Here is a 17,961-nt window from a genome sequence, read left to right as displayed (position 1 = left end):
AAAAATGTCACTCGATGGCTTTACTAATATTTTTCAACAATTTATTGATCACAGTGATTTGTTTTCTCAAAAATGTAAGACTAAGCTTGTTCTACTATGATATTCTTGGCACTTTAGCACATTTCTAGCTTCCTATGGCCCACCCACTGACTCACCCTCCAAAACATTTCTTTAATTGGGTCCATTCCACAGCCACCACTCCAAAGGACTGTTGGAAGCAATGAATATGCAATACGTTGGTCTTACAAATATAGTCAAGGGGCTGATTAACCTAACAAGGTAGCACTAGCCATGTCAAATAACCATGAAAAGCTTTTGGTGACAAGCAGGCACCTGTTCAAAATGAATTGGAATGGAAATAGTGCTCTGTGCATCACAGTGAAATTAATTATCTCACAGGATTTATTAGAAATATAGGGAGAAATTGTGCTTACAGAAAACAGGCCTTTTGGAGCCACATGCATCTTATATAAGTGAGTTTGATCTGACTGTGGCTTTACTGCACATCTTTCCATGATGACCAAAAGAGGAAGAGCTGTTTTGCCTCCAACTACTGGGTCTTAAGTCTGCCTTTCCCAAGGTGGAAGCCATTCCAGGGACAGGATTTTTCAATCACTATTTACCAAGAAGGTGACAGCAATGCTGCCTGAAGGAGGTTTATACAAACTTGCCAAAACCAGTTTAGAGAACAAGTTTCTGTGGTTCCTGATGTCTGCAACCTCTTGGAAAGCAGCACAAGGCAGTCACAGTTTCTTGGGCTTGTCTTGAGCAGGAAGACTCTCTCTTTCAAACCCTACCCACAAAGCAAGCCTGAGGTCTACAAGCAGCAGAAAGCACATGTCCACTTGCCTTAAGAGGAAAGGCAGGGAACAGGTCCCACACCCAAAACACACCAACCACATGCTTTGTTCTGTCCCCTCCACTTCTCAAATGCTCAGCCTGGAGGAAATGGTACCCTGCCCTGTCAGGCCATACAATAACCACTCTCCTGGCCCAGGGCAAGAATGAAAATATACCCACCCCACAATTGCAATCTCTGGCTAAATATTTAATGCCCCACCCAAGAATGTGCACTGAGCATATTGATCAGTTTGCTGATACGGAGATGGATCACGGGGTTTGTCAAGAATTAATGGTTCCCTGGAGGCCAGTCTCTCAAATGCCACCCACACAAACAACAGGCTTTCTTGCAGTCAGGTTCTGTAAGAATGATTTTGATTTAATTTTCTCCAGAAAACCTCCATAGTTAAACCAGGCTTTCAACTGAGTAGGTTTAGTAGGCTAGTTGAATCTTTTTCGGCTATTACAGCCCTGCTCAGCAGAATGGATGATATTACTATCAAGTATATTTTATTTTAACCCCAATTCTACAATGTCACAAACCCTCTTTTCCTCCCTGTCAACTGGTTTTACAAAATTGTTGTACTTCCAAATCTAAGCAACTTCAACGCTTTTTCTTTTACTTCTATTAACCAGCATGCAACATTTATGTTTCCAACATAAACATCTGAATAAAGAACTATACAGAACAACTATACAGAGCAACACCTTTTAAAGAACCAAAAGACAAAATGAAAAAGTCAAACATTTAAAAAACCATCTCAGTTCAAATTTATTTGGTCACATTATAATGCTGTCCACTTATTAACTGAAGGAAAATGAAATCTGCTCAGAACTAATAGTTCTCAACTTCAGTCTCTAAATATTATCTTAAAATGCTGAAAATTAAATGAGAAAAAGCTGATTTCCAGATTTACATTCACACTATGCTCTGCACTGCTTTAAAAACTTGGTCAAATTCTATTTATATAAATGGTCTTGAGAATGCTCAACACTTTGCTACATTTTTTTAAATTGTTATATCGAATGCCAACATTGCTATGTGTGATACTCTCCCATTACTTAGTGTAACTAAAATTTTGGAACAATCTTGTGTTTGCACAAGACAGTAATGTACTTAATGTAGCTAATTCATGACATTAGTAGTGTGCAGTAAACCTTTTTTGGGGGGGAGTTATTTCCAAGGGAGGCTAACTGCAAAACCACACGAAACACGGTCTTCAATCCGGCACAGTTCCCAATGGCTGGCAGGGTTTTGCTCTAAACAAGAATTTTATCATTTGGCCTGATCAATGCACAGCAAATTAACAACATGTAAATAAAAGAGATTAGCCACTGAAGTTTTATCAAGAGATGGGAATAGTGAAACTCTGCAGGGGAAAAAATTGAACACATGGAAATACTGGCATTGGTGATTTGTTTCCAAATTTCCTGGAGATCTAAAAGCAGCAGGACAATGTAAAACATTTGTCATAATTCCGAATGGCAATCTCTGAACTGAATGGGAAATCTGCCTAAGCAGTTTTTAAATCTATTTATTTTTATTTGGATTTTTTGTTTTGTTTTCTAATAATAAAAGGGAAACTCTATCTAACCAGGAGGCTAATCTCCCAGCTTTAACTGGATCAAAAGGAATCTAACTTCCCTTTCTGAAAAATTATTGCTAATTAGTACATGAATCAAATGTAGTCAAATACACCTCTGCCCTTTAAGCATAGGTGATATGTACGTAAGAAAATAACTGAATGTATCAGAATTTGGGCTTTGTTGGATTTGTAGTACTTCAGATTAAGCCCACACTAACTGCCTTCTCTTTACAATTAATGGAGGTGGATGAACAAGAAGCCAGCCTAAGGAATAGGAGATGCGTGCATGAAAGCTTCTGAGTTTCCTGTACTTACTTGTAGCTAAATTAATCCACTAGGTAACTCAAACACTAGGCATAATGCATGGTGTGTGAAACCCATTAATTACTTCCCCTCCATCCTTTCCTCAAAATTTACTTTAAAAGCGGTTGGTAGACAATGCAACGTAATTAATTTACCAATTTATTTTATGAAAGGACTCTTTTGCCATCGTGAAAATGTAATCATAACCCTAGTGCTAAGCGGGAAGTGAGTGGATTTCTGTGCGAACGGTTTGTCACAATGCAAAAGGTAATTATTTAGTGCTTCTGTTCCCTTTAATGATCTAACATTGAGCAATACTGTTTATATTGAAGAGAGCTTGCACCTTTAATTACCAATTACATATACATAATTTTAGAGCCAAAAGGGAAAGGAAAAACCGAGGGCTGTGAAAAGACTCCTTTAGACAACATATGCATCCTTTCTCAAAAAGAATTCCTATTAGGTGGGAGCAGAATGTCAAAATATTAAAACACGCACACACAAAGGGAGATAAGGTAAAAGGATTGCAAGAGCCCGAAACGAACCAAGGCACAAATAAGGAACATAATGAATGGAACTCAGAAAATAGATAAAATTCAAAACATGTGTCTTGGCATTTCCTTAACGCTGTTGCTTTAAAGTTAGATATGGGGCTAAAATTACAATAGGCTAACTATGTATGTGTTTTAATATGGTGTAGAAGGAGAATTCTAGCCTCTTAACTTTGTGATGTAGGAGATATTTACACAAAAACAAAAAGTAAAAAGAACAAGAGGGAAGGACGGAGTAGAAAAATTCAGAAGTCGCTAACCTTTCAGACCTCATATTGGTTGAAATTTCAAAATCTCCTTCAGTTATCAGCAGCTGATTTTTTTAAAACAAAATTCTATCACCAGGAATTGAAATAGGATTGCATATATTTTAAAGAAAAAAAATTCCCCATTTTGCAAGGTAATTTAGAAATCAAACATTCTTAAACTCATCAGTTTTCCCATTTTATTTGGCGACCTTGACATCCTGTGCTACTATGGGTCTCATTAGCATCTCATCATGATTAGTAAGTCTGTGTGTCCCCATTTATCTAAATCTTCTCCCCTTTACTCTCACCCAAGTAAATAGTGAGCACAGTACACACACACAGTACTTTTTCATTCTTTGGACTCATCACATTTTAGAAAATCAACTTTATACAGTATTTCCTCCTTGCACAAAGCTCTCTCTCAAATTATTGCTGTTTTCAAAGAAATCAATGGAAGTTATTTAAACAGTCACTTTAATTCTGATTAAATTTAATAACCCAGACAGAAAGCTATGCTGATAAAGCAACAGTGCAGTCCTATACATACCTACTTACAAGGAAGCTCTGTTGAATTTAAGGAGGCTTATTCCCTAGGAACCAAGTACAGGGTTGCAGTATTATTGCAGATTAAATTATCTGGAGGAAGTAATGTTGATAGATTTACTCCATAGTAAATGGGGTCTTTCTTCAATAATAATGATTAAAAAATTAACTCACAGAATTGTATTTTATTCTGAAGTAAAAGAATAAGATAACAAAAAATAGTAACAAAACAAAAACATGCACAGCAACTAATCATTACAGAACTAAAGAAGCTCACTGTTGGTTATCAATATTGGTGAAAGAACTAGAGTAAGCCTAAGAAGCAGCCCACTGCCTAATAAAACCTAAAATATAGAAAATACCCAGTATATGTAATTTTTCATATAATACACACACACACACGAATATACACACATACACACACACACAGAGTATATATATATGTATGTACCTTGCCCATATTAGTCAAGAAAAATATGGACATCTTTGATGAGAACTTGAAGTTTTTCCATGTATGAAATAAATAAAAACAGGGTGACAATTTTTTTTAAACTATCCATTTATTCATAAGAAAAGGCAAGAATGCAGAATAGCTTTATATGGGTTTATGTAAAAATAGAGGGATGTAAACCTGCTTATATTTCAAACCTTTGTGATCTCATCCAAAAGCAATAAATTCAGATTGTGTCACCCAACTGAGCACATCACAGAAGGAGAAGGGTCATGATCCACAAAACACCCCTCCTAAAAAAAGTTATTAACCTCAATGGAACTTCCATAAAAACAGCCGTACAGTCTGTGTCCAAGGCCAATAATCCAAGCTGAACATGTTATGCTCAAGTATGATAATGCATAAGACCTTCTACAGTTTTAGACTGAGTACGTTTGGCTTAGCTTCTCTGGGCTACACTCATGAATTCAGAAATGACAAGAGTATAAACACTAGGTTCTGACAAATTCATTAGCAAGAAAACGCAAAATCACTTCTGATTTTTCATCTCACACACACACACACACACACACACACACAAAAGGAATGAAGACAGCTTTCTTTGGCTCCACATAACAATCCAAGACCTTCAACCACGTTGTGTTTGAACATATCCACCAAGGGGCACATTCAGAAACTATTTCTGTTCCTAAATTTAATTTAATTTTAATTTAATTCCTGTAAATTTGGAGATCCTATATACACACACTTAGGATAGCAATGTTCAACAATTAACAGATTTAATATTAAAAAAATCAAGATAGTAGAATTATAACAATCATGTAAAATACCTTTAAAAATCAAACAGGCCAGATGCTATGAAATTAAAAGGACTTGTCTTCATTAAACTTGGGTAACAGAACCTGTCAAAACTAACTCCTTCTCATTCCAAAGTGTGTTTCCTTCCAACGCAACTGAAGCATCAAAAGGTTTTCATTCCATCTGACTGAAGCACAGCAGAGTTAAGTGGCCCAATAGTTACTCCATTCTTCGTCAGGGGTTTGCAAACCAGCACCATTAACCCTCTTTTTCCAGTAATGTTAATCTATTTAAAGTTGGCCCATTGAAGGTACAATGAACTACACATTAATACATAAAATGCCTCTCTCACACAAGGGGAAGAAACCAGTTTAGGAGCATTACTGGATATGAATCAAGAAACGATCCAGGCAAACGCAAACTTTTTAGCTGCAGTGCACTTTGAATCAAGATGCTGGGGGATTTTTTTTTCCTTTTTTACAATTTATAGCTGAATTAAATCCATTGGGATAGCCAGTGAGTAGGTATACAATACTGCATGCATAATAAGCATGCCACATTGTTTACCGTCATGAGTAAAAATGTTTGCTAAATCCATTTGCCTGTTTTCACGATCTCCATACTTTTCATGAAAACAGCAAAAGGAAGGGCTCTCTATGATGGATGACAACTGACACACTGTGCAAAGACAAAACCAAGTCTGCCTCTACACACAGGCAACAGTCACAGTTATCTCACAAGTGTAACTATGTGCTTGCATCTGTGTGGTCACATTTCACATTTTTATTGTTCTTAAAATGTAATCTGATCCCTTGAGATCAGATTCTGTTTCAAAATAATTTATTTCTTCTCGCAGAACTATAAACTTCTTAAAAAGGGGTGGGGGAATAGTTAAACATCTAATACTCCTTTTCCAACCTTATCACCTATAGTGGAGAAAAGAAAGAATTATTACTTCACTTTTTAAAGAAAGAGCTGAATAATAGATTTTTAGGAATCCCTAAAACAATCCTTTACTCTGCCCTTCTTTAAAAATTAATGGCAAATAATAATACTCTCTTCCTTGCGTGTCAATAAGGACACCAAGGTTCTTTGCTACATCAGAAACATTCTCAGGGCCAGAAGCCAATAGAAATGGTGCTGATTCTATGTGCTGCTTAGGTGCTAAGCAGGTGCTGTAATTTTCATAGGTACTGTAATGTTGGTTACGATGTAAATCTCTGCAGACCCAGATGAGCAGACTGTAGATTAACTATATCTGGCTGCGCTTTGTAATGATGTATTGATGAATCAGGCAGCATTTGCCAGCTGCACCACTCTATAGGGAAATCCTAATTTCAGAGGAATATCCAACAGACTCCATATTTTTCCCCTCTGAGGAACTCCCTGCACTCCCAAGATTTCCCAGGCACTGTACCCAGAATGTGGGGGGGTTTGACAACATGAAAAAAAAGAAGCTTTATATTTGAAAACTGTGCCCTGATGCCCACCAAGAAAATTGCTTTCATCTTCAGATTCTGCTCATAAACCTTCTTTTAAATTGCTGCAGTAATATCACTATGCCTGTACACCCATTAGAATTACACAGTGGCAGATTGAAAACCTGGATCAATCACTCAGTGAAGATTTTGAAGACGTCGCCCGCTAAAATAAATATCCACAATTCATGGAAAACATTATCTGCTAATCATCCCAACGATGTGTATTTTTTGTTTGCAGATTCTTCTCAACCTAAAACTTGTCATTATAAGAACCTATACAGTTTGTTTTCCCTTTAGGAGAAAAAGCTGTACTTTGTTTCATACACATGTATTTTGGTTTCCATATAAAAAATCAGGACAAAAAAAAGAAAAGAAAAGAAATGGTATTTCATGCAGACCAGTATGAACAGTGAATGAAACAAAACTAATCTAATGGTGTAAAATGCCTCATCACAACCACTAACTCCAATCATCTGCAAGTCATGCATCTCAGCAGACCCATGGAGTCCCACAAATCTACTCATAATGGGCCGAAGAGTATATTTCTACTCAGAAGCCAGCACCGCTGAACTCAACAAACCTAATTCCTACTAAGAGGGTACAGGATTGCAACTCAGAAACATTTTATGCAAGGTTAATTAAGCTGGACTACAACAATCCTTTAGTTCCAGATGAATTTCAGATGTAGATATGGCCAGACATATATATGCAATTTGCCAGGCTTTACAAATATAAATGGTATAAATATATAACCTAGACAGTGTCTACTTCACCTTCTTAAACTGTACACAGCTGGCACAAATGAGAGTAAAAAACACCTGAAATCTACTTTTTAAAATGACACGTACAAATACATGCAGTTTTTCCATAACCCACTTGTCCTTCAGTCTTGCCCACTGAAGCTATATCCTGACAATGACAAGCAATTCTAGTTCTGGTTAAAGCTCAAAGATAGGAGACTGCCTTGGTAGGCACATACAGGTATATGTACACGTACACACACACTCTCTTATACTGGGTTGCTTTGCAAAACTACTGATCAAGCTTTAGATGTGAACGACGTCCAATTATTATGGAAAAAAGAGGAACCAGCATTAAGATTTTTTAAGCAGATAGCCTCGTGGAATTCCTCATTTGGAATTAATGCATGCAAATGGCATTCACACGGCTATGAGTTTCTAAACCCTTCTATAAACACCTTTTGCAGAATTTGCCTTTGGCTTAAGAGAACAAGTTAACCCCATCACAAGCTTGAGTTGGGACACGGCGGGTGGGGTGGAATAAAAATGAAATTACCAGCATTTTATTCTAGCACAAATGTAATTATTCCAGCAGAATCAAAGTCTCATAGTGACCACTTAAAAACTTACAAAATGGGGGCTATAACTGTATAAAACAATAGGTCATCTCAACTTCTGGAATACTTGGTGTTACCCTAGTCTGCTTCTCTCAATTTCTTTCCTGAGAAATGTCTCTGCTTCCCTAATTTAAATAAAAACTATATGCATATCTATATGTTTTGCTGAATAAACTAGTTATTCAAGATGCAGAAGAAACAGATTTATTGCAATTGAGAGCTAAAATACTTAAGTTCTTGTGCAGACCTTAAAAGCCTATCTTCACAGATAATTCAGAGACTAAGATGATGCGATTGTGATAAAAAGCTTCCTTTGTTCCTGTGTAAACAGATTTGTTTTAGTTAAAACTAAATACATGAATGACGAGAAAGGAGTCCATCCAGAGAATTTTTGTACTTTTGGCTGTACTAGAACAGGCTGTCTAAATTATAGATTCTTAGCAATATATAGACAACAACAAATGAGAAAAAGTCAATGAATGTGATTTTTGCTGTGGACTGAAAACAGGTGGCATCTCTGTCAAATGTCCACCACAAAAGGCTGGGGGTAGTTTCCAAAGGAATTGTAAATCGTCACCATTACTCACACCCAACTCTATTTGTGTTATTTTTCAAGTTTCACAGAAGCTTGGGTGTTCTAACACTCAACAATTTTTTTCAGCTTATTCCAGAGGCATTAAAATAAATGAAGTAGAGGTGATGTTCTGTGTGCAATCACATACAATCATACAATACATTCTTGCTGTACCCACATGTGTACCCATAATTCCCAAAAAGCAGTGTAAGTACTCACAAAACACACCAATCACTAGCTCTTTCCAAGAAATGTATTCTCCACATTCAAAAATGTTGCAAATGGAAAACAAAATATATTTGTAGAAAACACTCAAACCATTTCCTATGGATGTCATACCATTAATGAAACTCCCAATCTAATACCTCTTTTGCCCGAAAATTATATTCCTGCACTGTGCCCATGACCACTGCTTATCCTTCCCCCGTGCATGTCTGCACTGCAAGAAATGATCCTCCTTTTATGTGTTTTCAATTTTTTTTTTAACATTTTTAAATGTACATCCTACAGAAGAACAAGGAAAGCTTCCAAGTCCCCAATATACAGTTAAGTTAAGACTTAGTTGACTGAAGGGGTACTCTTCCAAAATAAAGTAGAACAACAGAACAAATGCAAATGCTGCTGAGAATTTACTACACTGTATGAACAAGGAATGCTAAAGGATTCTATAAGAGCATTTTATAAAACTGATTAAGCAGTAACAAGAGGAAAGTATCCTCCTACTAGCTGCTGTAAGATTTCCTTATCTATCAGTAATGCCCAGTCTGTTTAAGCACATTTCCCCCAGCTCGTTATGCAGTTATATTCATAACAATATACTTGCTTCTTGTGAACTGTGCTAAATGCACTGAAGTCTTGCACAAGCCAAATTATGGTTTACAGGACTGTAACCCAAGGATTTTCCAACATAAAAGTCTCTGAAATAAATTGAAACTGCACAACAGAATGCAAATGGATTGTGTTGTACCTCTTTATCTATCTAGATTCGGATGAGTACAGAATAGCTTTTGGGATGATCTTTCCAGCATCCTTAAATGTTAAAGCATGCTGCTCTCACACAAGCCCAAATGCACCCATAAGACACAATCTGATGAAAACTTAGTTTTAAGGTCTCACCAAATAGAGCGGGACCTTCTTCTTAGTAAACATGTTCTTAATCTTATCCATTGCTTTTAACTTCAGCTAAATTCACTGAGTAGGACACAAAAAAGGCAGACAAGAGGAATATTCAGAAACAAAAGAACAGGCTGGGCATAACAAATATCTTCACAAGTGTTGAATAGTATAGATGATACTTTGGTTACCAAATACTATTTTTCTTTCTTTTACTCCTGTGAAAAGTTTTAAAAGCCCAAAGACTGAAGCAAGTTGTTATGGACAAAATTTGAGGCTTTCTAAAGCCTAAACGTATTACGTGGATGTGAGGGGATGTTAGGGAGGGAAGAGACCTTCTCATCACTTCATTTCCAGGCTAGTCCAATCAGCTGCCCGCTGTCTCTATGCTTCCAAGAAACTGGATGCGAACACTAAATGAAGTGGAGAAATGATCAGATAAATTGCAGGCCCTGTCTAGCGGAGAGTGAAGGTTTCCCGTATAGTAAATGACAGCTCAACTCTTTTGTCTGACCTAATTTATTTCTCTTTGAAGGTTCAAATGGAGCCCTCTGCACCATCGATGGAGAATATCTACCCATAGATTGTGCCCTGACACGAGAGAAAAATTTGCAGAAGTCTTAACAAAACCCGATCCTAACAAACTTCTGCAAAACCTTCAATGCCCTTCTTCCAGCAAGGCTGGATTCTCTGGATTCTCTTTTTATAACTCATTATATGATATACATTTCGGCAAGGAAGCATTCCAGTGATGTCAGTTCCTACAAAGCTAGTCTGGGGAATCTGGGAAATCACAAACACACATTTCTACACTCACGCGCTGTCAAAGGAACTTTTTATGCTGTAGGTTGATCTCTATTTTTTTCCAGTAAAATCTCAGTACCCATTAATATTTTAACGAAGGCAAAGCAATGAAAAATAAACTTGCAAGGATTCATAACATTCAGAGTCTAAGACAACTAAGGTGTTTCTGGAAGGCTTTGCCGCTACAAATCTGTACAGCATATTTAGACAAATTTGGTAACTATGGTTTTTCTAAAAGTAGCTTGAATAATATGTATGTGCCAGATGAATCCAACAGTGTGCAGTTATCAGTTCTGAGCAAATATATCATCTAGTAGTACACTCCTTGAAAGTTCTGGTTTCCTTAAACATTCACCATTGTGGGAATTGTATATATCAATTTGTTTACTATTGTTCTGATGAACCGGTGGACATGAACATCTGCTCAGAACTGAGCCGAAATCTGAGTTGATATGCAATCCCCCTCCCCCCCCCAGTAAACGTACAGCTTTTAAACATTTTTGGTTTGGCCAGGATATCTACATTGCTCACAACGTGCAACTATATGGTTTTACACAAATGTGTGCATATCGACATATAAGTACACACATTGTAATTCTTACTCCGTTAGACCAATCTTTCTTAATGATTTTATCCTGCTGATCTTTATTATTGTTAAAAATAATCCTGTTCCATGTAATAATCTTTCAGGTTCAATATGCACAAATAAAACTTATACAAAAGGAAAATTATTCACTGTGTATAAACACATACGTGCACATACGGTCAATCTGTGAATGACCTACTCTTTGCTTTTAGTTAATCAAGCAACTTAGAACTGAGAAAGTAATGACAAGCTACTGACAGTAAAAGACACTTTTAAAAGCTAATTTTAATTAAAAAACATCCATCTTGCCAGAGTTGTTTAATCAGTCATAATTTGCTTAGAAAATAGATTTATCTAACTTGCAATCTCTCTCATCTTGTACCATGCAGATCTCGGCATGAAAATCAATACCACAACTTTACACCTAAAACATTTTGTAGGCAACGATGGAAACCCGACTCCTCTCTCTATTATTGCCTTGCCTTCACAGATGCTGGGAAACCCAAAACCTTTATCAGACAGGCTATGAGCGCCCCCTAGCCGTCAAGGCAAGCCACTGATCACCACCAATGTGGCTTACTCTTCAACTGAAAAACTAGAAAAGTTTATTTTGGAGAGTATTTTATAACAACAAAGAAGAGAGCGCAGAGCAGTCTCAACAGAAAAGGGAAAAGAAAGCCTTGTACGTGTTGAGTTAAACTAATGGAACAAGTTTCAAACACACTTCAGTTTGATAAGGGAGGCAGAATGTGCCAACTAGAGCCAATGACACCCACAATTTGACCTCCTCTCCCTGGACCAAATTCATTTTTGAACAGCCTTTGTTCAACTCACACTTCCATATAGCTAGAAGAGACACACAATAACGTGGCTCTCAATGAACCATGCTGCTTGTGCATGTGTATCTCCATGCTTACTAAAATGCTTAAATAAGCCTAACAAATTAATCTTCTGTGTTTGCCTATCAACAAAAAGCAAAACTGTTCCTTATTCCTCCATGTATATTTTTCTCCTAAACAAACTAAATCACTCAAAGGAAATCTAAAGATGGCAGACTGAATGCTAGGCAATCTGTAAAAACTGAAGGAGGGAAAGGGGGGGAAGGGAATACTGTTTTGCAGCCAAAACAGAACTCATAAAATATCTTACGGTCTGCAATTTTGAATAAAATACATCCTGTACAACTTATCAGGTACAATTCAGGATAGGGGAATGGACAGTGGAGGAAGCAATAAAATTCAGCATGTAATATTTGCTGCATATATGCATGTGTCATAGCCTTACAAATATACAAAAACTGCAACCATTTCTACAAATTTCTTTCTAGCTGGTTCTTGAGTTTCATCTATCTCTTAGCTTGGATGTCTGTTAGCTTTCTTAATTGCCTCTGAATGAGAGAAATCCTTCCAGTAAGAAAAGAAAAGAAAAGAAAAGAAAAGAAAAGAAAAGAAAAGAAAAGAAAAGAAAAGAAAAGAAAAGAAAAGAAAAGAAAAGAAAATTAAAAGTATTTTGCTTTTGCTGAGACCACGGTGACGTTTTCCAAATTAGCATGGTCCAAAAAGGAAGCAACCTGTTGAGTAGAAGAATTTTAGAAATCTGGTAAATTTATTTTTGCAAGGCAAAGGTGTGATTCTATTATCAATCCCACACTACCACCATGAAGAAATTGTCTTAGGGGAGATTCAACTCTATATTATAATGGAGATTATTTTGCTGGTTCCTTTCTTTGATTGCATTCTAACCTATCAGCTCATTTAAAAGCTGTAGGACTGCTGCTCAAATCTTACTGTTCTAGCTATTAAACAAGAAATTCTGTTGTAAAAATCCAGCCAACATTATGTGGTACAGAAAAAATCGTAAAACATTTGTCTGTATTTTCACCAAGATCCCTTTTTAATTTTCTAAATGTTGTGCAACTCATTCTATTTTCCCGCTAAGCCACCACTAGAAAACAAACCACAGTTTTTCCTCCATCAAGTCATCAATCTATCACTGACAGAGTGGGATACATTTATAAGCAGGAACTCAGAGAAATCAGAGGTGCTTCTCTCTAATAAATAAATTTAAAATACCATGACAGTAAAGTCAGAGTGCTGTCACTGTAAGATAGTAACAAAACCCTCCACTGACCTGAGCTGTATCTGGATTGTTCCCTTAAGACCGCAAATCCTATGCATACTTACTTGAGACTAAGCCCCACTGAACTCAGCAGTATTTACTTCTGAGTAATCATATAGGATCAGACTGTAAATATTTTTTTTCTCTCAGGCCATAAATATTTTCCTTTCTGCTTGTTCACCATTCAAGGTAACAGCCTTTTTTCTCAGCATCCAGAGACTAAAATCTAATGCACCCCAGTGAAAAAGGGGAGAAATGCCTGCCTGTTTCAACACAGCCATCCACCTTGAAAGGAAGTTGCCAAGCCCCTGACAAGCTGGTTGACCCATCCCCTTCAGATCCTGGCAGGTCTCAGAGCACCTCATTTTCACTGGGGAAAAAAGGACAGGTGGAGAGAGGGGAATTTTATATGAAACTGCTTATTTGGTCCTTGTTTGTGTTTCCCGTCCAACTTCTTGCTATTTCTTTTCCTTTTTTTTTTAAACCAGGCTGCTCTTTAAAAATGCATTAATACCTTCCTGAAAATTGGTCCAACTAGTTCTTGGTGAAACTCTCCCTCTCTCTGAATTCTGACAGTTGAAACAGAGTGACATTTTCTTGGTATTTTTTTCTTTCTTTCTCATCTCTATTCACATACCCAAACATACACATCAGCACACTCCATTTGTGCCCATCACAAAAGATTATCTATCTCCCTGTTTTTGCTTTCTGCAGCCTAGTTCAAGAAGCCATTCTCATGACACTTGTTAAGTCCCTTCCACATGAAAAGATGAATGGGAGACCTGAGGAAGAAAGGAACTGCCTGCAGACTTTTTAGCACCACTATAAACCTTAATTCACCATTAAACCACAACGTACAGAAACATTTTGGGGGCATCCTTCCAGCAAACCTTGCTATCAACCTCAAAAGTAATGGTGGTTAATTCTCACAATAAAGAGAAAGGAAACTGAAATTCCCAAATCAAGACCCTGATTTGAATCTTATCCCAAAATGTGTGCACTGTGTGTTACTTTTCCTAGTACCAACATCTGTGACTGCTTTTATCTTTTTCTCGCCCCCCACCCTCTTCACTATCAAAAATGAAAGTCCACCTGCAAGCCGTTCAGAAAACAGAAGACTTCCTTGGAATAATTTGGAAAACACAGACTCCTCTTCCTTCCTCTTTGGGAATTTCACCTACTGGCTAGGGTTTTTCTTCAGAAAAATATAGTTTGCTCAAAAGGGATGATAGGTTTGGTCTGAGTTTGGGTTTTAAATCCACTTTTTTCTGGTGGTTCGGCACCAGCCATCCACTCCCCGCTCAAAATCAACTTAAACGCCGCTACCAAGCGTATCTTCCTCGGTGCTGCAGCCGGGTAGTAAAGAGTGGGGGGATGCGAGAATGGGGGGGGGCGGGGAGAGAGGAAAGGAGAAAAAAATGAAGTAGTTGGGGGAGGGGGAAAGGAAAAACAACATTCACAAGCCAAACGCCATCCCGGGTCAAGCGCCTTCGTTCTCCGATCAATATAATTCCGATGTATTCTCACAAATAACATTTTTATCAGCTGTAACAAAGGAAAGACCGAGAGCGACCGCTGTCACCAAACGCTGCTGGCAGATGGCTGCTAGTCTTAGACTCTCGGGGGGAGGGGGGACGCGGGGCCGTGTGTGCGTTTATGTTCATTTAAATTTGGAGAAATCTAGCATACATTCTATTCCTTTCTGGCTTTTTTCCCCCAACAGTCTCTCCAACTCGGCCCTCTCCCCGGGTCTCGCCCAGACGCGCGCCACCTTCCATTGCTTCGCCCAGCTCCGCGAGCGCAGCAGCCCGGGCGTGCAAAGGAGCTGTTCCTTGCAGCGCTTGCTTGCATTTCTCTCGGTTCTGATTTCCCCCTTTTCTCCTCTGCAATATTCTAATCCCCACCCCCACCCCCCCGGAATACTGCTCCAGGTTTATACCCTTCTTGGACGGTTACTTTATTTTGCACCTAGCTGTTGTTTTTTAAGTGTCCAGCGAGACAGCAGAAAAAAGCAACGCTGCTTTGCAAATCCTCAAAGCACTTTCAGCAGCATTTGGTTTCTATTGCATTTCAAAGTGTTCGGGACAGCAAAGAAAAATAACGAGAAATGCGAAAGAAAGGGCTGGTTTTTGCTGTCTTTTTTATTTATTTAGCAGGGCCGAAGGTTTTACAGCAAGAAGCTGCAACCGAGGCACTCTGACCCCTTGGCTCCAGACCCCCCACGACTCCCAGACAACCAACTCCTGGATCCCCACCCCCATCCTTGCCTCCGACGTGTGGAGCACCTCATTCTACATCTCTCGCCCACCCCCATCCCATCCTCATCCCCTGCTTGAACTATTTTGGGCCACATTAGGATCTCAGCACCACCTTGCTCTTGCAGGAGAAAAAGTGGCGCGCCTTTCACAGGACTCCGCTGCTTGCAAATTGCGCGCGTTCCGTTTTGCAAAATAGTGCTACCATTACTTTGCGAGGTCCCACCAAAAAATTCCCACACTCCCCCCTCGCACACATACACACATCTGCCCCCCCCCCCCGGTCTTCGCCTGGGCTCTCGCCACACGCCCATCGGATGCAAAACCACCCTACGCTTTGTGCCAGGCTGCCGGACCTCGTCGAGGGAGAAGTCGATCCAAAGGCTCCAAGCCTGCCCGACTACCTGTCCGTCGCCGCCATCCCTCCCCGCCCCAAGTCCGGTCCTATCTCCATTACCGAGCGGGGCTTCCCTAATGGGGGGGCGAAGCAGCCCCAATCACTGGATCTCCCCCCACCTCGCCTGCCACGCTCCTCCTCCGCCTCCCCCTCTCCCGCTTCTCCCAAGCTCCCCACGCCGGCCTCGCCGCTTCATCCCCGGCCCAAGCGTTCCCTCCATGTGGTTCTCATTACGGATCTCCGCGCCGCGCTCCAGCCACCTTTCCCTTCCCCGGCCGCCGCTGCTGCCTTCCTCTCGCGGCCAACTTTGGACCCGTCTCGCCTCTCCTCTCCAGCCCCTGCGGCTCACCCCTTCCCCGCCATTCCCCGCTCACTTCTCCCCCTCGGCCGGCTCCGTGGCCTTCTTCCTTCTTGCTCCTCAGTTCCCTCCCGGCTGCCTACAAATTCCCCTCAAACTTTCTCTCCCTCCTCACTCTGCACCCGGCATACCACCTCTTTCGCTTCGTCCCCCCAACACACACACACACACACACACGGCCCCCTAGCCTGCCAGGCATCCCCTCCGCGGCCAGCGTCCCCTTCCCCAACTCTCCATGCCCCCCTCACTTTCTCCCACCCACCCGCACCTCTCAAATCCTCCCTGTCCAGCTTCGCGCAAGGCGCACACATCGCATCTAGGTTCGAGCCCCCCTTCGCTGCTCCCCACATACGTTTCGCTTTCCGAGTCGGCTCCTCGCGAGGCACAACTTACGCGTGATAATTTCCCTTTGTGATAAGTGCTGCGGGTTCCCCTGCTTGCGACGGGACATTGCCCTGGCATTTACACGGTCATCGCCCGGAGAGCTGGACTTGGGTAGGGGGGAGCGGAGGAGGGGGGAGCGGTCGTCTTCCTCCTCCTCTTCTTCTATGCTCTTCTTGACGGATCTCTTCTTTAAAAAAGAAAATAAAGAACTCAAAAGAGAGAAGCACTCTTTCCCCCCTTGGCGCTCTCAGGATGAGGTTCTTCGTCCAATTAAACAAACATCATAAATGAAGTGGGGGAGGCTTGGTTTTTATTTTCATAAGACAACTGTCTTTTGGGTTTTTTTGGTTTTTGTTTTCCTTTTCCACCGCTTCCAGATCTTTTCTTGAACTTCACCAAGCGCTGACATTTATTTTTCCAGAGTGGTTAGAAGAAAAAGAAGGGGGAAAAAAAAGCAAAGTGCACTTCTTCCATCAGGAGGGCTTTCTTAAAAAAGAAAAAGAAAAAGAAATGAAAATTGAATTATATGCATACACGCTCGCACAAAAGTAGAAAAATTGGAATTTGCCCACACGCAGAGAAAAATGCAGCAAAAATACCCTTGCTGAGTTAATTAGAATTCTTTTTTGCTTTGCTTTTTTTTAAGGGGTAGCCCAAACTGTGTCTCCTCTTTGCCAGTTCAAGTGCTACTGTTTGAGGGGGGGGGGTTTTGCTTTTTTTTTTTTTTTTTTTTTGCTTTGCTTTGCTTTGCTTTGCTCGCACCACTTTACCAGTGCCTTTCCCCCCCTCCCCTCGCTTGGCACAAGGTCTTGATAGGAAGGAAGCCCCCCAGTGCTTCTGGGTGAGTGCTGGCTATTACTAGGAGATATATTGCAATGTGAAGATGGCGGAGTCCTGGTTCCCTGGGAGCGCTCAATCTCTCTATGGCTGGGTCTGCCTCCGTACAATGGGATAAAATTCAAGTTCAAGTGCGGACGTGACGTTTAATCTGCACTAGAGACAAAAAAGACCTAGAGAGTAGGAGCACTGGGGGCGACTAGCGGTGGCTTTTTAACATTGTACCCTGCAAGAGAACAAGAAGGGGGGGAACCACCCTCAAACACACTCCTAGCACACGCGCGGCTCCAATTGCTTAGCCAAGGTTGCCTTCTGCAGAGCGACAGCCAAAACGAGATTCAGGGGGAAAATAAAGAGGGGGAGCAATCCAGAAGGCG

At 40.0% G+C, this 17,961-nt stretch overlaps 1 protein-coding gene across 4 annotated transcripts in view; it reads right to left on the bottom strand.

The window, feature by feature from the left end:
* BCL11B (BCL11 transcription factor B) overlaps nt 1-17,655 on the bottom strand; it is a 155,898-nt gene extending 138,243 nt beyond the window's left edge. For all 4 annotated transcript variants that reach the window (XM_088149864.1, XM_088149866.1, XM_088149865.1 and 1 more), the window contains exon 1: nt 16,757-17,655. In XM_088149864.1, coding sequence (XP_088005990.1) covers nt 16,757-16,814 — 58 coding nt within the window. In that variant the 5' untranslated portion in view covers nt 16,815-17,655. The remainder of the gene's footprint in view (nt 1-16,756) is intronic.
* Nucleotides 17,656-17,961: the final 306 nt, after the last annotated feature.

This window comes from Python bivittatus, unplaced genomic scaffold (genome assembly GCF_059951505.1).
Source record: "Python bivittatus isolate LINGU-HERP-01145 unplaced genomic scaffold, Pbiv_v1 ctg000580_np1212, whole genome shotgun sequence".
In the NCBI taxonomy this organism is placed as follows: Eukaryota; Metazoa; Chordata; class Lepidosauria; order Squamata; family Pythonidae; genus Python; species Python bivittatus.
This window is presented reverse-complemented; position numbering and strand designations above follow the sequence as displayed.